The 23315-nt window shown below is 36.5% G+C and overlaps 2 protein-coding genes across 5 annotated transcripts in view; both read right to left on the reverse strand.

The window, feature by feature from the left end:
• Positions 1–9220, reverse strand: part of LOC113093914 (phosphatidylinositol 3,4,5-trisphosphate-dependent Rac exchanger 1 protein-like) — a 68399-nt gene extending 59179 nt beyond the window's left edge. Inside the window, exon 1 of one of the 2 annotated variants that reach the window (XM_026259497.1) lies at positions 8605–9220. In XM_026259497.1, coding sequence (XP_026115282.1) covers positions 8605–8760 — 156 coding nt within the window. In that variant the 5' untranslated portion in view covers positions 8761–9220. The remainder of the gene's footprint in view (positions 1–8604) is intronic. The other variant, XM_026259498.1, reaches the window with a different exon arrangement.
• A 4642-nt stretch (positions 9221–13862) lies between these two features.
• LOC113093978 (serine/threonine-protein kinase 38-like) lies at positions 13863–20657 on the reverse strand. 3 transcript variants are annotated; one of them, XM_026259605.1, is made up of 15 exons: positions 20554–20635; positions 19593–19940; positions 19387–19523; positions 18883–18934; positions 18591–18713; positions 18290–18373; positions 18078–18201; positions 17826–17980; positions 17378–17480; positions 16962–17023; positions 16606–16723; positions 16400–16523; positions 16047–16142; positions 15428–15534; positions 13863–15316 (listed from the first exon to the last, which is right to left on the reverse strand). In XM_026259605.1, exons 3-15 carry the CDS (start codon positions 19515–19517, stop codon positions 15180–15182), a joined length of 1416 nt encoding a protein of 471 aa, XP_026115390.1. In that variant the 5' UTR covers positions 19518–19523; positions 19593–19940; positions 20554–20635; the 3' UTR covers positions 13863–15179. The 3 variants fall into 3 exon arrangements, with proteins under 3 accessions (XP_026115390.1, XP_026115391.1, XP_026115389.1); XM_026259606.1 differs by lacking the exon at positions 19593–19940 and having other exon boundaries at positions 15440–15534; positions 20554–20657; XM_026259604.1 differs by lacking the exon at positions 19593–19940 and having other exon boundaries at positions 20554–20657.
• Positions 20658–23315: the final 2658 nt, after the last annotated feature.

The raw sequence follows: 23315 nt of genomic DNA on the forward strand, positions 1-23315 counted from the left end.
AATTCCCTCAGGACAACTGAGGAATTCCTTAGAGCTCTTCTGGTCAAAGGGGTCAAGGGTCAACGTGCCAATGTATGCCCTTCTATCTACTGCTGCCTTTCTCTTTGCAAAATATGCCTCTCAAGTAGCCGGCTATTGTCTACAGCTGCAATAGTAATGTTTGTGATGGGGTCACAATCATTGGCGGTCAAGAGAGACTGAGAAAACACCAGTATTTTATCTAATTTAAGCAAATAATCACACCCACTATCCCACAAAGACATCTGAGGGAAAACAAACCTCTTATATGCAGATAAATCCTCGTCACCTGAATAATTAAACAGCCAGGAACACAAAACAGACCTTAGACCTGCTCAAAGAGGAGTTATGTAAGTGTCAGTTTAATGCAAACCACAATCCGAAGTTTATTGAACATTTTAGGAAAGAACATCTGCTAAGAGCCTTATCCCATAATGCCTGTGGTCTGCATACCTCTCCTCCATCTGATAGCATTCATAATCCCTAACACATGGCTTTGTTTGCTGTCAGCTTGTTTGTAAAAGATGAGGAGATGCCAACAGGCATACCTTATTCACGTAAGTGTTTGTAACATGGCGCCTGGCCAGGTAGATGTGATTAAATTAGAGGCGTTAATCTAAGAAGTAAGTGCAAGTGACAGTCACTACACCATAGCCTGGTTACATACCGTGTCCCAATGTCTTTCTGTTTTGGATATCTGAATAAGCATATAATTCATTAACACCTCCCTCAGGCAGTCGGGAACACAGAAGACTTTATCAGTTTCATGCTGTGCTCGTGACCTCACAGTGACTCACCAATCAGTCGTCTCTATCTAGGATTTCTAAGTTTGACTTCAGCTCAGCCTATCCCACTGGCTTAAAAAACTGAATATCACAGAGAACATCAGCAGATGTCCTTGCTCACAATATTTGTCTGACCACAAAAGGCCACGGGAGGATTATTTTGTACAAGATCCTCACAGTTTCCCTGCTGATGAAACATGAAAATATCCTGAACATGAAAAACACGCAACATTGATGATTTGCAACATAAAGCATTATTTTTTTCCATTAACCAGCAGCTAACACATTGATTGACAGGACATTTTATTGGTCCCTTGGCTGCTGTTTCTGCTGTTTCGCATTAGATGGCCCCACCCATGAGAAACTATCATTGGCCTAAATTTTTCTACACGTAATATAATATTAAATATGTGTGACTGTGCTGAATAGTTGGTAGATGCCACAAATGATACATTCTACAGTAGTGGTTGACCGATATTGTTTCTTGGACAGCAGCTGCTGATATCTAGGAAAGCGGGGGGGGGGGGGGGGTAGATAGATAGATACTATACTAAATTTTTTATAATTTTCTTTAATCATATTTTACAAATTTTACATTATTTAATTATTTGACAATGGATTAAAAAAATACATGTGTAAAATTAACATACTTATACTTTAGATGACAAAGTATTTTTTGCAAATAATTAAATATTTTTTAAAAATTATAATTAAAAAGAATGTAACCACTCTAACGAACAGGGCACTCAGTATTCTGGGACGTTTGTGTGCATTGGGAATCATATTTTTCAAATAAAGCCAAGGTAACACTCATTTTACATAAAGCACACAGTGAAAATGACATAAATATGACAGTGGGTTACTGCATAAAGCGCAGTATAATTTGAAATCACGTTTAAAGTTTAAAGCTTAAAGCATTCAATTCACACGGGCTGACCGTCACACAGAGAACACGCGATCATGCTGGATAAAAATGCACACTTCACATTAAGATCTCACAGCTGGATTCGACTAAGTTTGCAATGTTTGTGAAATTAAATTTTCATTAGTCATTCAAAGATTTGTTTAAATGAAATAAATGCATATTTGCTTAATGCTGATGGCAAACGAGAAAATATTATAATTTTTGCCATTCTATTACTAATAATATAAAAGCAATCGTTATAATACTTTTTGTATACATTAATTCCTTTGTTTAACCGTTCTATCTGAATATTAGACAGAATTCTATTCGTATTAGACAGAACTGTTAACAACAACAGTAAACAAGAGAGAGAGTGTGAGCACTGTGTGCGCTCAGGTGCTGCCTTTTTCAGTGCCGTCAAAATAAAAGTCCCACCTCGAACACATCGGCCAAGCAGAAAAACGTAATGGCCAATTCCGATATTTGAAAAATGCCAAATATCTGCTGATATATCGGCCTTGACAATATATCGGTCAACCAATACTCTACAGACAATTCAAAACAGTGTATAGCATTAATATTTCATTATATTTTTGTAGATGTTTTGGAGGGCTCTTAATATGGTGAAATGGACCAATCTTTTCCCTGTCTGCTGCCATTGACATCGTAAAACAGGACAGTTACTAGCGAAAATTTTAAGACTGTGCGCGTTCTTGGTGTGCCATCAACCAATCAGTTTTGTCACAATAGTCAAATTACAATAGAGGTGTCCATCCTGATTCTGGAGGGCCAGTGTCCTGCAGAGTTCAGCTCCAGCCCCAGTCACACACCCCCGAACCAGCTGATCGGTGTTTTCGATTACTAGAATCTTATCTTCAAAGCAGGTACAGATTTTGTGACAAATTAGTGCTAAACTCTGCAGAACCCTCTAGGAGCAGTTATGGCTCAGGTGACCTGATGCTCCAGAACCAAAGAACTACCATGGAAATGAATGCTTGTGTTTCATTTTTATTTCCAGATATCCTTTGGTCTTTGAGTGTTACCGACATTAGAAAAGTCATCAGAAACAGCTCAAACTAAAAAAGCATTTTTCCTTCAACTATTTTCCCCTCAAGTGATACGTTATCAGAGTAGAACATGCAGAAGCTCAACCCCCTCGACAAAACCAGTCACTCATCAGCATTAAAAATGAAGCTATAATTAGCAACATTATCCCCGTGTTTGTTTCATATCAGATACTTGAACACGAGGAAAGGTCTACGAAGCTAATTGAGCAAAGGAAAGTTGAAGAGATTCCTGAAATTCCTGGTGCTGATTTGTGCCTCTGTGTCCTGGCTTATAACGCATGACTTGTTGCAGATTTAAGACACTGTTAATCTAACACTTTAGAGGACATAGGAGCGTAATCAGAAGAACTTGCGGCAGTCACAGCGAGAGCTCACAGCTGCAGACTCACCGCTGCCACTACTGATGATCATCAGTACTACTGTGCATCTGGAGGGTCTATGGGGATCAGCGAACCCAAGTTTAGCATGCAAAACTCCCAGCACTGAATTTATACATCCATCTACGCTTCTAAAACACAATGGGAACTAATAATCTGAAAACAAGAAGTACATTTTTGTAAAGAATTACACGGAAGTACAAAGGAAATGGCAAGTAACATTAACTTAAACATGAAATTTTGAGGTAGAAATACTGAAATAGTGTTTTCTTTATGGGGCTACATGGTAATTACAGCAATCATAATTGTTTATTATTCCCTTGAAATTGTGATTGCGTTTATTAATTATGATCATATTTTAAATTCAGTGATATTTATACCATTGTTTGAAGCAACCACATGCTTTTAGAAGAAAATAATGTTTTAGGCTGAAAGCACTGAAACCTTTTTTTGCTTTTGTATAGTATTCAGCCTCAAATGTCAACTACACATTGTAGGGATGTAATGATTAACCGCGAGCTGGTTGAAAATCGATTCAAATATGTGATGATTCAAAACAGTTGAGATGCTAAACAAATCGCGATTCATTTAGGGGTAGGTAGGAGTTTATATGGATGTATGTCTGAGGGGAACTTACTGTCTTGCCTCTCTATAATGCATATTAAAATTCATAAGTGCAGCGCTGCTTTGTTTACAGCGGAAACCAAGGAAACACTTTAAGCACGACCTGCTGGCAAAGAGTGAATCTGTTTCTCAGTTCAGCTCATCTGCCGTTTCGGTTTCTGTATCATGCAGACATCATTTATGTATTGTTTCAAAAACTGAAGTCAAATCATTTTGTTTTTGCTTCAAATTTCGAAATTATATAATCTTATTTAGATTAAAAACCACTCCTGTTGCATGTATGCAGCATTTTTGTTTGGATCATGATTATAATGCAGTGGCTGCCTCTTATTTGATTTGGGGCTTGTTTTAAAATGTTCTATTTATTTTTGTTTTTTACATTTACATTATATTTAAATTTGCTATTTGGCTGACGCTTTTATCCAAAACGACTTATAAATGAAGACAACAGAATCAATCAAAACCAACAAAAGAGCAATAATATGCAAGTGCTATGTTAGTGTATTATTATAGTGTTACATATTTCAATTTCACAAAGAAACATGGAGCATTTCATCAAATAATGAAATCAAAATCGTGAATTAAATCGAATAGTGAGTTGAGTGAATCGTTACATTCCTAAAACTGTGGATTGGTTTCTTATTTAAATTATAATATTATTAAAAATATATATGCATAAATATGCATGGTATTATAATTAAACTAAACTAATAATGAAACTAAAATTAAAACAAATGGAAAAAGATAACCTGTAGAAACATAACCTATTGCATTATATCAACAATTTATTATTATTATTATTAAATACAAGTATATTTTATACATTTAAATTGAGAAAAGAAATACAAACTAAAATTTAAATAAGAAATTCATTCTTCATTAGCTTGTGTTTTTCTTATTTTTCCTATTTGATTTTTGTGATTTGACATGGTGGGCCAAATGTCATCACGGGCCAACTTTGGCCCAAGGCCCTGATCCGGGCATCTCTGGTTTATAGAGTTCCAGCAGCTTACACATAAACCATAAAATGGCAGTTTATCTAAGCTGAGGATTGTTTCCATAGTTTGGCGGGGCGCAGACGTATACCACGCTGAGCCATATGGCCGCTGGGTAGCTGGCTGTGACACTTTGGTGTGGATCAGATATATAACTATTTATAACCCTGAAAGCCTACACTTGTGCTTCCCTCCTGTAAGGACTCAGACAGAGACATCATCGGCAAGCAGGAAGTGCCAGGTTGACTTCCTCCCCCTGCTCCTCCATACATTCATGTCATTCTGTTTGGGTGAACAGTCTCCTGCCCACAGGAGCCCAGCTGGGCCACATAAACTAACAACAGCTGGACTGGCAGCTGGATTTGACATAAGAGGGGGCACAGATCTCAACCCAACACAGGAAACCTTGGTCATGTACAAACATTGAAGTTTTACATGTAGGAACTCAAAACGTAATTGAATCACAATCTTCATTTAATCCTTGGAATCAGCTTACTATCTTGATGGTTCAAGGTCTGTTAAAATGGGACTTAGCTAACTAACAAAGGACTTCCTATTGGGCAGATGAATAAGAAGGGTGCATTAAATTGATCAAAAGTGACAGTAAATATAACTGATAATGATACAAATGTACAAATATTGATGAAACGATTTATAAATATTTCTTGAGCACCAAAGCAGCATATTGAAATGATTTCTGAAGGATCATGTGACACAGAAGACAAGAGTAATGACTGCTGAGAATTCAGCTTTGCCAACACATGAAAAAAAAATTACATTTTAAAATATATTAAACTAAATCTTAAATTTAAATAATATTTCATAGTATCACAGTATTTACTTCATTTTTTATTAAATATATGCAGCCTTGGTGAACATAAGAGACCTTTTCAAAAACATAAAATATCTTACCCACCCCAAACTTTAGCATTTAGAATGGTAGTGTATACAGTAGACTAGTTCCTGCTATTTTTATTTTAAAGTCTCACTTAAAAATAAAATGCAGTAATGAATTAATTAAATGAATATAATTCAAATATAAAAACCAATAGATGTTTTCATGGACAAGTGAATAGATATTTAAATATTTTTCAATATATAAACTGGCATTTAACATTATTTATAATATATTTAACTGATGATTTAAAATGCTAAAGCCATAACAAATTATAATATATTGTACATAGTTAGAAATAATACATTTTAAATCTCAAAATGCATTTACCAACTGGTTTCTTGAGTGTTTAGCCAAATACTTTTCTTCATCTATTTGTCAATGTAGTAAAAAAAAAAGGCATTGGACAGGTCTTTCTGGGAACAACTAATGGACTTATCTGACTCAATTCTTCTAAGATACACCCTCTTTCTCTACATCTCAGTATGACAGAACGCAGAAACTTCAAAATGTGCTGGTTTGAATGATTTCCAAACCCTTACAACTAAACCTCTTTGTCATCTCTGATCGAAAATTCAAAATTTAACAGAAAAGATGCTAAACAAATATGGCATGATGTCTAAATAGGACTCATTAGGGAATCTTCGGTTCTGCCAGCCATTTATAAAATCAGCCTGTTTTACTGCTTTGAAACTATGATTTTATCCTTTTGTTATATCTGTTAGAGATTCCTAATAGAATTCCACAGATAAACAGATCCAAGAAGAGCCATTCAGGTAGTGACAAAGTCACAGTCCTGAAAACGTTTTGTCCAATTAAAAGGTTTCTGGGTATCTTTCTTATCTAAAAAAAATTCATGAAGCAAATTCATTATCAGTCTCCCTAGAGTGTGGCAGCCAATGCTCTTTGCCATGACTGTGCGTGCTGACAAAAGACTACTTAAGAGAGCCAGCTGTGAGTTGAAAGGCAGACAGACGTCTTTGATATCGATCTCAAGCATGGCCTTGTTTTTCACAACGAGGTCCTTGGAAAGACACAGACGCAGAAAGACAAAGTGGTCTCCCCTCCCTTTCACCTGATGCACCACCATCCACCTACGTCAAAATATCTTGATGAGAGGCCGTCGGGTGCATCTGCAGGGACTAATTTGATTGGTTGCGCTTCACTTAATGCTTCCAGATCAGATAACATCAGACACACCGCTAGGGAGAACAATCCTTCTGAGACTCAGCAGATGAGAGGGACCTATGATTCTTTCCATATGCAGAAAAATAACAATAACTAGGACAAGTGAACCCATCCTCTCTCAGGAAACCAGAAACAGCGTCTTTTATTTAAATCTTAAACTGCCACAGTCGGCTCGACGTCAGCTGGCAGCTTCCTCACAAAGCCACTGTACTCCAGAAGCTTAACAGTGAAATATGATTATGAGGGATTGTTTTAAAACTGGCTTAATAACTGTAAGGCTGCTAACCCTTCATTGGCATGTTTGTAAAACCTCTCCAGTTCCTTTGATCCTGTTAAATTTATCCCAGGATCTAGAGGTTTTGGACAAATGCACTGGCGTGGAATGTGAGAAATGCATTTGGGAACGCATGAAATACGGAATAACAGAGTTCATTAATGTTAAACTAGCTATAAAACACTAAACTTGTAGGAAGGTTGGAATAGGAATAGGTTCGTGATTGTCTATTCTTAAATCCAGGCATGCTATGTCATGATCGGATGCTAATGAGAGCAAGAAAACACATGTCAAGTATGCCAAATCTTTCTGGAGATTTCAAACATTTTCTGTTCTTATTTTTTACTTGTTGACATACTTTATCATTCCATTTAAAGTAATGCTCCAGGAGGGATGTTACTGCAGAACACATGGGCTGAGCAGGATTGTATGCTGATGAGCACAACCAGGTCTTATCAAATTAACAAAACACACACACACACACACACACACACACACACACAAGAGTGTTCTGAAAGTTACAGGGGATTTACTAGATTGCCCTGAAGACCCTGAAAATCCCACCTCTCACATGAGTCGCTGCTGATTTTATGAGACAGAGCTAATAAAGGGAAATGGCACATGACCAGGAAATACAAGCTCGTTTAAGTTAGAGCTTGTTTGAATGAATAAAAAGCCAGTAAAAGTGACAGAATCTACTTTCTCGGTTTGAAAGTGTTCTCACTTCAGATATTTCCAGTCAACAGAGTACAGAAAAATAAGAAACAGAGTCATTTAAACAGTATCCTTTATCAGAGATGTCCGTTTTAAGAAGGTTTAAAGGGGCATTTGATTTCAATTTGGATTTGTTTTTAACCTCGTTTTAAGCCAATATAACAATAAAAATGGTTATAAATAACTGTGCTTAATATCATGATTTTCAACTCTTTTTATAAAAAAACATAAACAATTGTGTTGATGACAGTCATAATAGAATGTAGGCTATATGCTACTTAAGTGTTTTACACACAGTATAATTTTTTGCTTGTATGTGTTCAATAAAATAAATGGTGTAATGGATAGCCTTCTTGAGCCTTATTGTTGGGGCTGTAGCCTATGCTGTACACATAAAGCGAAAAGGTTGAGAAAATTAGACACCAACTTGGAGGAACAACATTCAAGTGCTTTTTAAAGCATATTAATGAAAAAACCCCAATAAGTCCCTCAACAAAACTCTCCCTTGCGCTTCATGGTTTGTTTTTGTTTTTTATAAAATGCCACTAAAAACTAACCTCCCCAACACTATAGAAACGCTGCCTGTTTCACATATTCTCCCTCTTCCTCTTTCTTGACGCCAGTACCGTGACTAAAACACAACTTGACAACTTCGCCAGTTTCCGTTATCTCCAGTTTATAAGCCCGTAACCGAGACTGTAAGGATAACCGGGTGCTCAAACTGCAACGCTCAGAAAGTTTGAATTGAACCCGGTCTACTTACCGACTGCAGAAATGCCAAATTTCTCACGTAATCCCGTTCAGTGTTCAATATCTCGTTTAAAACGCACAGTCTCAGGCGAAGCTGACGGTCCGAGTCCTTGCTGCTGAGATCCCCGTTTTCTTGTTGACTGTCCTCCTCGGTGTTTATTTTGCTCATTTTTTTAAACAAAACAAAAACCTTAGAGAGAAGCCTCCAAACAAACAAATGTATAAGGCAGTTGTATGAGAACTGATGTGAATATGTGAAAATTAATCCATTCAATCCGACGCGCTCTGCACGCAGCCTCGCGCCAGGATGCGGCAGGGGAAAATGTTACACTGAAACTGAAGAAACTTCTGTAAAAGTAGCAACGCGCAACATCAACCGCAAGGCTATTTGCATCTCATTAAAACACTTTCCGTTTAAAAGGTAATCTAGAGACGTAGCCCACCGACTGCCTGTAGCATAAATAAGGAAGGAAGGTGGCCAGAGGAGCGAAATGACGTGAAAAATGGGAGTGCACGTGAAACGATAAGTAACCGTGAAATCACACGCAAGACCGTGCAGTAAAAGGCGAAGTAGCGAGTTCAAGAGTGCTCAGTGTGGTAGACTACATGAAAAGTGAGACGGCTGTGGGAGCTTCAGAGAGAGAGAGAGAGAGAGAGAGTCTGCAGTTGAGGGACCGTCTGCAAGTTGCACCACTTGAACAATCACGTCTCATGTTTAATGAACTGATTAAATGATCCCTTATCTATCCCCCTATCTTTAGAAAAGCAGTTGGAGAGGGTCACTCCTTCATGGGCACTGCCATGTTGATATGTCGTGTACCAGCACGAAACACCAATAATGAATGCAAATTTGTTAGGAATTAATTAAAATGTTATAGTACGACAGAAACAAACAGTTTGAGTGTAAAACCACAGCAGTTACTGGAGCTACTTGCTTGCATCCAGGCCAACAGGTGTCAGTATAAAATCTACGCCCATTTGTACTATTGAGACAAATATGAGCAAGCTATGTTAACAAAGGCTGTCTCCGAATATGCACACTTCCCCACTGGTAGGTGAGAAACAGTATTTGAAAGGAGTAGTATGTTTGAATTCACAGTATTTACAAAACAGGAGACACAAAGTACCTGCAGTACTTCTGACGAGATTCTAAAGACTACTATCCCATAAGGCCATGGAAGAGGAGTTGTGAATGGCCTTGTAGCAATGCTGGGACTGTAGGCCACATGACAATGACAACAAGACAAATGTAGTTCAGCTACATAAAAACCTCCATGGAAGTAAACATAAACACTTATATATGTTTAATTCTATCATTAAAGTCAGTATAAATGGATTTTGGCTAACAGTTACAGGCCTAAAATGGTGACAGGCCTGAATTTTACTAGCTCTAGTGAGCATCATTGTCTGCATGGGATTATTGTGGCATACCTGAAGTTTAAAGGAATAGTTCACACACACACACACACACACACACATTTTAAATCTGTATGACTTTCTTCCTTCTCTGAAACATAAAAGCAGATATTTTGAGAAAAGTCTCAGCATTTTTTTGATTGTTTGTTCTGTTATACACGAGACTATCTTGTCTTTGTTCGCACTGTCTGTGCCCTTGAAGTGATGCGTCCTCAGCATGACAAACAGCCAGCAGGGCCTGTCCACATCCTGTTTACACCATCACAAAAGACTTAGTTCTCTATCTCTCTCACACACTACAAATTTGGCCACCAAACCACTAGACTTCACCAAATGAATGGGCAAAAACGTTAAGGGCAAGAATGACTCGTTGGCCTGGTTTGAATCACTCTTACCCTGCAGGTGTCTTTTAACTCCTGGCATTTCATAGCTGTCTGACATTTGAGAGGTTTCAGTAACTGCTGGTTCTGCTTTACTTGGCTTGAGTGATGCCCACAATAACTCTACATAGTATCCTAATAGAGCTGACATAATAATTAGTTTACCAGTAACTTAAATGATTGTAGTTGACAGAAAGATAACATCATCAATATATTGCATATTTTACTACAACTGCCGTAACCTAAACCATTTATTTAATCACACTGCATACATTCTTTGAGACTGAGCGCCATCTTGCGGCAAAATCGAACACAAACGTAAATACAAAAAACGATTAAATATTTAACAAGAAACATATATTAAATATTTAAAACATATAAACACTTTTTAGCCGACAGCTAGACTATTGGACAGCTATAGCATAATTCTTTAAGCACAAGCTTTCCCGCCTTATTTAAAGCATGTAATAGACACAACTGTTGAACAAAAGTTCAACATGATGTTAAAAATATAATTTAGAATTTGAATCTTAAAAAGGTTCTTCTTTTTTCTTTTTTCTTTTGTTAAGTTTATTTTTACTTTCATTTTTGGAGCACACCAACAAATGTACTCACATATAATTGTTAATGATAATAAAAAAAATATCCTAATAAGTGCAAAATGCAGTTTGGAACAAAAATTCGGGTTTGCTGAAGATACTGTATGTGTATGAAAATCACTAATAAATAAATTAATTAGAAAAAAAATACATTTATAAAATTAATAATTTAGGTTTAATATTTTAATAAATAATAAAAAAGTAAAAAAAAAATAATAATTTGAAATATAACTTGAACAATGTATTAATAAACATATGATATTATAGATTCTCATTTTTAGAATGACAGCTTTTGTTGATCGCTTCTTCTCTTCTGTATTAAGCACTTTGGCTGGTATTGATCTACTGGACACACCTGGACTCCCCTGCTTGCCTTTGTGGTGTCCTGGCGCTTTGTACGTGGAATCATCACTTCTGATGAATCATTATTCATCCGCTATGAAATCCTGAGTCTGGACAAGGTGGTGCTAGACCTTCTCAGAGAAGAGGATTCTGGGACATACTGCTGTGATATACTGGACACCAGCTAATGAAGAGTGAAGAGAACTTATAAAGGAGTGAAAGTGCTATCATCCAGTGGACTGAGTTTAGACTTTGCAAAAGGTCTGATTCACTGGGAAAACCTAACATCACGACCACAGGAAACCCATATCCCAGCAGCACTGTCTGAAATATGGCACTGATAAGTGTGTCCATATCTGCTGCAATGGCAGCAGTTATTCTCCGCACTTGTAGGGTTTTTACAGAATAAGAGTAAGAAGAACAGCTGAACTTTCACAATGTTTGAAAACGTTTCAAAGATTAAAAAGTCAAATTAATATCCCATAATATCCTTTTCCTGCATCATTGACTAAGCCACTGTTGATTAGAAGTGTTATTGAAAAACATGTTCAAACTATCTGTGTACTATATATAGAGTGGAGCTGTTAATGAACTGATTTATGAAAACTGTTAATGAAAAAAGTTTATATTTGTGTTAAAAAGGTCAAACAGTTCTCTTCATCAACAACGGGTCAAATAGTCACAAGTTCTTAATTTGGATACCAAAGTAGATGATGCTTAAAAATATTCCTTAAAGGGATAGTTCACCCAAAAATGAAAATTCTGTCATCACTTGCTCACCCTCAGGAGTTGTTCCAATCTTATATTCGTTTCTTTCTTCTGTTGAGCGTAAAAGATGATATTTTGAAGAATGTTGGTAACCAAAAAGCTGATGTTACACGTTGACTTGGTTACCAACATTCTTCAAAATATCTCTAGTGCTAAACAGAAGAAAGAAACTCACACACATCCGGAGTAACGACCGAATTTCCAAAAGCAAAAAGATAATTAACCATAACCATATGTTCTTCAATTAAAAAAGGGGACCATTTAAAAAAAAATCAATAAAATAAAAAAGAATAATACACACACACACACACATACATATATATATGTTTAAACAAAAAAGACAGATAGATAGATAGATAATGTATAATATATTTTTAAGGAACAAATTGTTCCTATGTAAGTGGAGCCTCACACTTATTTAAATGAACTGGTAATTTATTCAGGACATTTAACAGGTCAAAGTGTGCCCACTCAAAAACAAACTCTATCAGACAAATAAACCAGTGAAAGGTGCTCTGTGAGCACAAGAAAAATCTCTACAACTCAACCTTAAGGCAGAGAGAGGACAAACGTCCACCTCCCACAGCAAAATGTGACATCAGGGAAAAAAACATTCAGAAGCAGGAAAGCTGGTCCTCCATCAGCACTGCATTTGAGATCTGGATTAACAGCAAAAAAATCTGAGAACTCCCACACGGCTAGTTTGGGAGCATTAGTGCCAGATTAAATAAACCCCTTTATACACATTGCTGTAATTCTTTCTTTAGCTCTAGGCAAGTAAATACAGACCCCAAAAATCTTATAACTAGTTCACATCTGGTTAGGTGAAAAAAGCTGCAGAAAGAATTACAAACTCTCACAGGCAAACAATAGAACAGTCGTTCGATGTGTATTCAACATCTCGAAAAGTGTGCGTGTGTGTGTGTCTTAAATATACATGACATTACAACTAGCAAAAGGTGCATTGTTAATCTTCAAGAAAAAAAGAAGTCCTTTTTCCTCATTCAAAGAGAAAGTCCTCACTTTAGGACAAGGATGCAAGCAAGATTTTAAACAGACACTCTCATTGACACGCTGGTTTCAGGATCGTTTTCACCATGTGAAATACAGCAACAAAAGACACAAAGCAGCTCAGCCTGTGATCTGCTTCTTGTAGAGACAGTGTAGAATTCCATTAAACTATCATTCATAAGCGATAACCATGAAATCACCCTCACATATTCCCATTCAATGATACTTGAATAAATGAAACAAATAACAAAGAATATCAAGATACAAATTCTCCATCTCATTCAAAGCTCTTTGACTTGTCCAGCACACAAAAACATGCATCAGGCCGACTCTCAGACAGCATGAAAATCTCAAGCCATGACTATATGTATAAAAAAAAAACAATAATAATACAAATCCAGACCTAAGTTTGTCACATATTGCTCGAAGGATAAAAATTAAATAAAATTCACCATTCAATCACGATTTCACAATCTATATTCCATATTATTTGTAGCATTCTGGGATACAGTAATATGTTATTTGAATATAATATTTCTCTAGCAGTATACTGTGTACAACAGCTGCTCAGCTCAAACCTAATCGCCAAATCATTCACTCAAGCATTTAGATCTCATCATTCCTGGCCAGACAATCCTATATGAATGCAACTTCTAGAAGCCTCTTTTAATCTTCAAGATACATTCAGTTTGGTCACAAAGAAGACATATGGGTGTTGATTGTAGAAATATAACTCAGTCATTCACTGTCTGGAATTTTTTTTTTTTTTTTACAAAGTCAACCATCACAAGCACATGCTGATAACAGCAGCTTCCAATAATACAGATTGATTGGAACCATATTGGAATGAATATTTTGCTACAAGTTTCTATATTAACGGTTTAAGATATAAGCTTGCTAATTAATGCTGTATAAAAGCCAAAGCATCCACAAAATGAGTCAAGCCAATAAAGCTGATGGCGCCTCTTTGGTAATATAAAAAAAATGCATTAAACATTTTATTCCCATATTAATATGGAAGACTCTATCAAATTCAAATCCCTGAATAGTGTTGTTATTCTCCTCAAGATGCAAAAAAAATAAAATTGTGGCTTTGCCCACAAACATCAGCAATGAGCCCCTTTATTAAAGAAAAAATTAAAATTTTTAAAAAAAGAACAGGATTAGCACCAAGCAAATTCTGAATCAGTTGGTGGCTGAAACTATACCCATTAAATAATAAACGCTGGTCAGTAGACTTTGCTTGGTCTTTGACATCAGCTGGTGAAATGTCATTGTTTGCTGATAAACAATTTGATTTGACTGGCAAATGCATTCATGACATATCTGCTGGTACAAGAAGGATCCGAATGTAAGGCAACATCTGCAGCTCTGGGGGTTTGTGTGAATCCCATTCAGATCGGACTGTCCATGAACCCCCCTGTGTTTTGCCATGGTCACTGAGATCTTGGATGGTGAGCAGAACAAGAAATCATTTTTGAAAACAGAGGAGAAAAGTGAAGTCTTTAGAAGTATGGGTTTTCAAAACATCCATCTTATTTAATAAAAGGGACGTTTTCAGTCTTTAAGATGTGTACAGCAGATGTGGACATGAAAAGGGCTGAGAAAGGGCTTCTACCACAAACGCTAGTTCTTGGAAACAGTAAATCAATGATCCACCTAATGGGATTAAAATCAATTATGGTTGCAGGAGGTCTAACCAGCTTCCGTTCTAGCCCTTTTTGCCAGTGTGAGTGTACTAAAATATCTCAATTCAAAAATATACAAAATCTGGCAACCTAAAAGATGATTGCCTCAAATGTTATATCCTTAAGAGGGGAAAAGGAAAAGCTCAGGGATGAAAACCTAGCATAGTCATGGTGTTTAAGGAAAAGATGCCCTTAGATGAGACTGCGAGCATGCCTTGAGTGCGGGTGGAGTCCATATCCATAAATGAATCCTAGTTGAGTGATTCAAAACTGGAAATGGATGATGCAGGATCCTTCAGATGCGAGGAGCAGCGATGGAGAATGTCTCTGTGTGGAAAAACAACCACTGCAAGAATGCAGCAAGTTATCGAGTCCTACTGAAGCCTATCTCTTCCCAGTTTTCATGTACGATGGGATGCCTCCTCGTGCAGTCAGCCCCTCAAAGCGCTTGTAGGTGTAGTTGATGAACACCCAGTCTTTACTCTTCAGATCAGCTTCAGTGTGGTTGGACACAGGAGTGGCTTTAGAGAGAGAGAGAGAGAGAGAGAGAGAGAGAGAGTTAGATTAAGTTTTCGGAAATAGACAAGCCCCAAAAATGTCATTTATTTTTGATTGTCATGCATTACAAATACCTGAAAACACACCTGTAGGCTGGAGGATGTCTGAATCAGGAAACTCGTCAAAGTTGGAAGTGTCGTCGATGCTTTTGATCTCAATTGGTATAGCTGCCGGTCTTTCCCTGGACCAAAAAAAAAACAAAACATATTAGAATGATTTCTGAAGGATCATGTAATACTCAAGACTGGAGTAATGGCAGACTTGGTGATAAGAAACTTCTTTCAAAATGTGCTCTTCTTGTAGTATGATGAATGAACCAGAAGTAATACAAGCCCCAAAGGTTTTTTTTATCATTTTATTTTATTTTTAAAATGTTTTTATATATTATTTGACGAGAAAAGTAATTTTTGTCATTTAAATTTTTGAACAAAACTGGATACATAAACAAAACTATTTCCTGGATGAAACATGCAATGTGACAAGATCATTTGACATATTAGGAGCGATCATTTGTTGTTGTTCACATACTAGTTTTTATATAAATTGAAAGGCAACATAGGCAAGATATACTGCACAATATATATTTCCATTCAAAGTTCAACAACAATTTTAGAAATCATCTAGAAGACAGATTATGCAAAAGACACTATACATTAATAGTATGATGATTTCATTACTCATTAGCAGTTTAACCTGATATGGTCATAGTCCACTCCCTCAAAGAAAGGGTTAGTCTTGATCTCCTCCACTCCAACAGCCCCAATCCTGTGCTCGCTCTCACAACAGAACCTGGTGGTAAACAACAAAACATAAGGTGAACAGTGAAGAAAAGAGACTGCTTAAAATTAACCACATCTCAAAATGTAGGTTAGCAGTATGGTAAATGAAAACAAAATGCACTGGGTTGAATGAAGAGCTACAGCTAAGATAAAGGTACAAAAATAAAGGCAAAGAATCACAGAGAGAAAGAAAAATAAATAGGGTAAAAAATAAAACGCCACAAATAAAGAGAAGAGAGAGAATGATAAGCAGTGAGCGAGCCAAACCTGAGGATCAGATCCTTGGCTTTTTCTGAAATTGGGACCTCAGGTGGAAAGATCAAAGTTTCCCGCCAGTTCATCACTTTCCTGTAAGTTTCCTGAGGCGTCTCAGAGCAAAATGGAGGGTAACCTGAAAAACACCCACACAAACACTTAAGCCATATATCAAAATAAACAAAATCATTTTATCTACCGACCAAAAATCAATTCACCTATTAGCATTTCATACATAATGACGCCCAAACTCCACCAATCACAGAGCTTGTTATAACCATTTTGCATGAACACTTCTGGAGCGATGTAGTCAGGGGTTCCAACCGTGGAAAAGGCCTGGAGAGAGAAAAAAAAAATAAAAAAAATAAAAAAACTTCTCTTTTACTTACTGATGCAACACAAAAGATATTGTGAGATGTAATGGATTACACAAGAGTACAAAGCAACCCTTCTACAGTGCTTCTACAATCATCAACTACCATATTAACACTCATTTCACAATAACTTTCTGAAACACTGAATCTATATGTACACACCCACTATGTGTAGCATTGGGTCAAGAGGAAACCCTTACCAACTGTCTCCTGTTTCGCTTCCATGTTTCTGCTTTCCTCTTTGAGTTCATGTTCTGGAACGCTGAAGAAAAACAACAAAAACAAAGTTACTGCCACAGAATCAGCTACAATACCATTCAAACGTTCTGGGCCAGTAAGATTTTAGTCTAAAGAAATTAAAACTTTCATTCTGCAAGGATGCATTAAATTTAAAATACAACGAGAAGACATTTATCATGTTACAGTATTTTTCTATTTCAAATAAATGCAGTTGTATTTGAACTTTCTATTAATTGAAGAATCCAGAAAAAGAATCGAGGATTCCATTAAAAAATTTAATAATATAAATGTTTCTTGAGCAGAAAATCGGGACATTAGATTTCTGATTAACCATGTGACTTTGAAGACTGGAGTTATGGATGCTGAGAAGTCTTACTGAAGTCACTTGGAAGGCTGTGATTAAAGTTTCTGTAGAACTCTGTGCGGTGAGCTTTCTTCAGACCAGTGCATAGGCCGAAATCAGACAACTTCACGTGGCCCTGAAAGAGTAAATCGATGTTGTGAATGAGAATCACTCATTAGATCAAGGCTATGTGACCTGTTATGCTATTAGATTGAGCTTTAAGGTTTCACATTCATGTCAGAGTTGCCTATAGGGATTTCACAAGTCAATACTTAAAAATATAAAGTAATAATATCAGTCTTAATGCAGCATCAGCAGTACCAAGTGAAACTGGTATTGTTATTGGCATTCACAATTTAATACACAGACAAATGCCTAAATTTTTCTAAATGATGCCCTACTTTGCTAAAAATTATTTGAATGTTTTTTAAAGTTTTTAAGATTGTAATCGAGTACTGTTTTAATATATTCTGTTTTTTACTCTTGAGTCCAGCAGGAGATTGTCTGGTTTGACGTCTCTGTGGATGAAGCCCAGTTGGTGAATGGAGTCAATAGCCAGCACAGTCTCAGCAATATAAAACTGTGTGGCCTCCTCCGTTAAAGTGTCTTTCTTCATCAGTAGAGTCATCATATCACCTGGGCAAACACGCACACACATATATATCAGTCAACTTTCGGAGTGGCTTTACTCCCATCTTTTTGACTGTTAAGGGATCTGACATCCTGCACTCACCTCCAGGCAGAAACTCCATGATGAGGTAGAGGTTCATCTTATCCTGAAAGCTGTAAAACATCTTCACCACCCACAAACTGTCTGCCTCTACAAGGATGTCTCTTTCTGCTCGAATATGGCCAACCTTGAACAGAAAACACAGATCTGTTAATAAGGCAAAGAACCTTAAATGTCATGTGTGGACATACGTGATTCCATCAGCGAAGACTCACCTGCTCTTTCTCAAGCATATCAGACTTACGCAAGATTTTCATGGCATAAACATGTCCTGTGTCCTTCTTCTGGACTAACCGCACCTAGGGAAATAAAGAGGATTTTAAATGTGCTAAAATACCACAAAATAGACTAGCATCCTTTTTTTGCTTGTTTATGAAAAAAGTATTTTATGGTCACCAAAGTTGCAGCCATTTGATAAAAAAAAAAAATGTATATAAGCCTGCCTCACAACTAACACATGCTAAAAGTGATAAAACTTTTGAATTCGTGGGTTCTTTAACAGAAAAAAGCTCAGACCTCTCCGAAAGCTCCTCGGCCAATCACTTTGAGCGACTCAAAGTCCTCTAATCCAAGCCGTGTTCGTTTGAGACGAAGAAACTCAGTCTCTTTCCTAGCATGCTGAGACCGCCGGACACGCTTCTGCGGGACCAGAAAAAGTCCAAATTAAACCGACCGATCACATGAAATAACATTCTGAACTTCTGTGTGTTTTAATATTTATAAAACCACCAGCATCTAGATAATGACGTTTGTAACATAAGGAGGACACGGCTTTCTGAAGAAACAGCAGTAGTCCAGAAAAGCTCACCTCTTCATCACCTAGGCCCTCTTGATCCATGACCTTCTCCAGCTTCTGCTGTCTGTAACAGATAACGGTTAACTTTTAGACATGTGATGAAACACTAGCACTAAGAGGGAGAATTGCTTCATCAGTCAAATGCAAGGAGATTGTCTAGTCTGACATCATTTCAAGAGGGATGGAAAAGACCATATTAAAGGGCCCTTGGAATTTGGGAGGTTTTTAAAGAAACAATGGATGATAATGACAGATTGTGTCTCACCATATTTTCCCAAACCTACAGAATGTGAAGAATTACAGGCATTTGTCCAAATGCTTAGTGAATCATTTAAACCTGCCAAACCTGTTCACTAGCGAAAGTTTCAAAACTACATTAGAGAAAGTATTGCAGAAGTCCTAAATATTTCTCACTTATTTCAAACAGTACGTGGGCTGCAGGACATTTTCAATGGAAAAATAAAGTCAATGCATACAATAACATAAAAAAATGTATCTTGCTTTTATGGTTCTCACCTCATTTCCCTTTCCTCATGCTGTGATATCAGGTTGATATAATAATTCTCCAGCGTTACTTTGGCCATGGTGACCCTTTCCTTAGTGTGGTTGCTCATCGAGGAGCAGGACATCTGGCTTGTCATCGCCATGGTCAACTGGGCAGGAAAACCATGTTTAGCATGTTTATATATAAAAGAAGACACAAAGTAGAGTTCAGGTTGCACCTTGTATTTAAATCTATGACAGGGGCTTTTAATTTTTCAGATGCCACTGACGCCCAAATAGGATCATTCCATTACCAGCTTCACAGGGGCTAATTGTGCAGGTATATTCGGTGAAAGGCAGCATTTAACTTTAGCTACAACATTTGCACTGCAAGCCACGGTCTCTGACACTCAATCTTCCACTTCCCAGAAATTCCACGCCTGTAAGGTCTGACTGGCGCTTTGTTGCGCCGTGGCCAAAACAAGCGTTCACTTCGTACATTTACTTTACTCTGCTTGGAAACTCAAACAAACACTATATTTGTCTTCCGACTCAGTTCCCACAGCTGATGTCACCGAGACTGAGGTCTGGAAAGAAGAATGTACAGACATAAAAAGGAATTTTACTCTGAATAAATCGTGTGATTAATAAAATGAAATGAAAAACGGCTGAAAAACGATAAACAGAACGAAAGTCATAATGACATAAACATGTAATCTGTTGAACAAGACTTAATACTAATGAAGTTCATCATCGACTAACACGACAGACCAAAAAAAAACAAACAAAAAAAAAACAACAGCAAACAAACACTGTAAACACGCACACTAGAGTTTGTCAGTGCAAACCCACGTTTTCAGTGGGTTTGTTTATATAGCATTTACGCAGTTTTTTAAAAGCAAAAACAAGGCTAATCAATTCTTAGAATTCTAATAACTGCAGACCTAGAAAGATGTATGAAAAGAAAAAAGCAATAACTGCTCTCAGTAGTGTAGTAAGACTGTCAGGCTGCTAGCAGCAGCCGCTAACTGTCTGTTCAGACTCATCTACTCTCGTATCAAAGTGTGAAACGGCTGAAATCCAGCTTAATTTCTAATAGGAACTCAAGCGACTTTGGCAAAGTATGAGCAACTACCGAAAACAAAACTATTACTTACTTGTAAACTATGTGTTAGTTTGAAATCATACTTGTTTGCTTACCTTCCACTCGACCTCAAACTGTCTCGCGCTAGTGGACGACAACGGACATTATTTCCTTCTTCCGGGTTTGTGCTCCAGTGGAAAGGGAACAAAACAAAAGTACCCTTTCTGTCGTCTAAAATTAGATAATTTTTTTCAACCTTTATTTAATTAACTGACCTGCTGAAACCAGGTTTTCCTTTTATTTCATTTTATCCATATATGTTTATGCATATACCCGTTTTTTCATTTATATATATATATATATATATATATATATATATATATATATATATATATATATATATATATATATATATATATATATATAAATGAAAGGGAGACCATGGCTAGTTGTCACACTGAATTGTTATTAAGAATCAATGCCATTCTTGTTCTTGACATAAACGGAATATATATATATATATATATATATATATATATATATATATATATATATATATATATATATATATATATATATATATATATATATATATATATATATATATATATATATATACATATATATGCTTTTCAGCTAAATTTGTAAAATAAGTATGAAACTTAAAATGCATTAAACGGTAACATACAAAAATAACAAACATTTATTTTAGCCAATAAATAAAACAAATACATTAACACGACATGAAACATCTTCCTACAATCTGATATGGAAAAAGATCTTGTCATATCAGTGTAGTTTTACCTAGTTATTTACAACAGCTATTATAAATTGTGGTTAAATTGGAACTTTAGTTTAGAGCTCAGAATTCACACTTCACACACACACACACACACACACACACACACAAACACACACGCACGCAAGCACGCACGCACGTTTACTTAGCTATCTAAATGGGGACATTAAATATACTTCTATTGTCTTTATGTAAAGTAGTACATAAAAAGATAGTTAGACACTTTTTAACCTAAACTCACTAACAGAAAACTTTCTGAGTTGTATTTTTATACAAGTTTTACAAATGAGGACGTCCCCAAATGGAGTTTTTGGGTGATTATGTCTGGCTTTGTTCACTTTACAAAATTGTCTCCAAAATATATTTATGTAGGTACACACACACACACACACACACACACACACACACACACACACACCCACACACACCCACACACACACACACACACACACACACACACACACACATACTCTGGTTTAAGGGGCTTTGTATGAAGGACTGAGAGTTTGAAAATAATTGAAACTGCTGCGGTAACAACTAAAACAACTGTTCTGTTTTAACACATCGCCATCTGAGGGTGCTGTTGTACAAAGAAAACACTTAACCAGCATCCAAGCCACAACATGATTGTGACCAGCAGTGCTGACCAGATCCCCATGACAAGTTTTTCTGACAATACACACCCAGACAGGTGAGGTACAGGGCAGCAGAACTTTACACTATCAGAAAAAAGGTACAAAGTCTGGGCTGTATACCCTTTCAAATGGTACACTTTTCTATCTTACCCCTATAGGGTGCATGTTAATACAGTGAAGGTAAATATCAATGTCAAATCATGAAAGAAACTACATGCATGCAATGTCGTGGTCAGTTAAGGCATGAAGTTTCCAAAAAGGGTATTAAAGCTGCTGTAAAACTTCAATATTTTATATGACTCACATTATGTCTCTGAAATGGTTTTCCAAACTGTCCTGGAGCAGCTCAGCACTGCCTCCCTCATCTAACACACCCAATTCAACTCCTCAGTTTATTATTGAAATGGGTCAGAAAAGGTAAAGAGAGTTGAGAGAAGATATGATGCGTGTCAGATCCGGAGTTATTTTTAAAGTCTAATAAATGTTAAAATTGATAGCTCAATTATAATATAGTATTGAATGGCCAGTCAATGGTTAAATATTAGGGGAACATTTTTTTATGGGGGAATCAGTATTAATTGGCATCGGTGATGCTGGCTTTCATAAAAAACATGCCGTTAGACAAATATTAAATATATACTGTCTCTATGTTGTTTGTACATTAATTAGAAAAATTGAATGTGAAATTATTGCAATATAAAAGTATATTTAAAAACATTAATATAATTTTTTTTTTTTTTATCAATTGATATTTAGATCACTTCTTGGGACAATACTGTCATCAACCTATAGCTATTGTAGGCATGTACACACAAAGGGAAATAAGAGAAATGAGTTTCAGAGCATGGTTATCTGATTTGAGAAGGCGGGACAAACAGGAAGTCCCGCTCTTTTAAAGAGGAGTGGCTTAAAACTTCCCTTACTAACTGTTACCACTTTTCAGTCTTTCATGCTCTCTTTCTCTACCTTTCACGTCATCTGTCTGTATTAGATGACATACTCAAGAGCCATCTAGGAGTATCAAACCCTAATTTCTCTCTCTCTGTATATGCCGGCTGATCTATTTGTTGCCTACACTGAAGATTATTAATTAAAGAATTAAAAGGTAAGAAAACTACATTATATCTTGAATATTCTCTCAATAGTAAGTCAGTACAAAACAGCAAAGTTGACAGTTATCTAACGGTTTCTTTATGTGAAGTCACTAGTTAATAATTCATTTGTTCCTTGATTTACTGTTAGCACCATTCATGAGATCTTCTCTGAGAAGGAAGTAGGGAGACCATGTGGCACGTGGCATCTATATTACCGGCAGCAGCTATAATTCATGACAGAAGCAGCTCAGAGAACTATCACACAATTGTATTTAGGTTCACATGAATCTTTAAACGGTTTCTCCATTTAGAATTATTGTATGTTACGCGTTTCTCTTATAATTGTAATG

Source organism: Carassius auratus, unplaced genomic scaffold (assembly GCF_003368295.1).
Source record: "Carassius auratus strain Wakin unplaced genomic scaffold, ASM336829v1 scaf_tig00215205, whole genome shotgun sequence".
Lineage (NCBI taxonomy): Eukaryota > Metazoa > Chordata > Actinopteri > Cypriniformes > Cyprinidae > Carassius > Carassius auratus.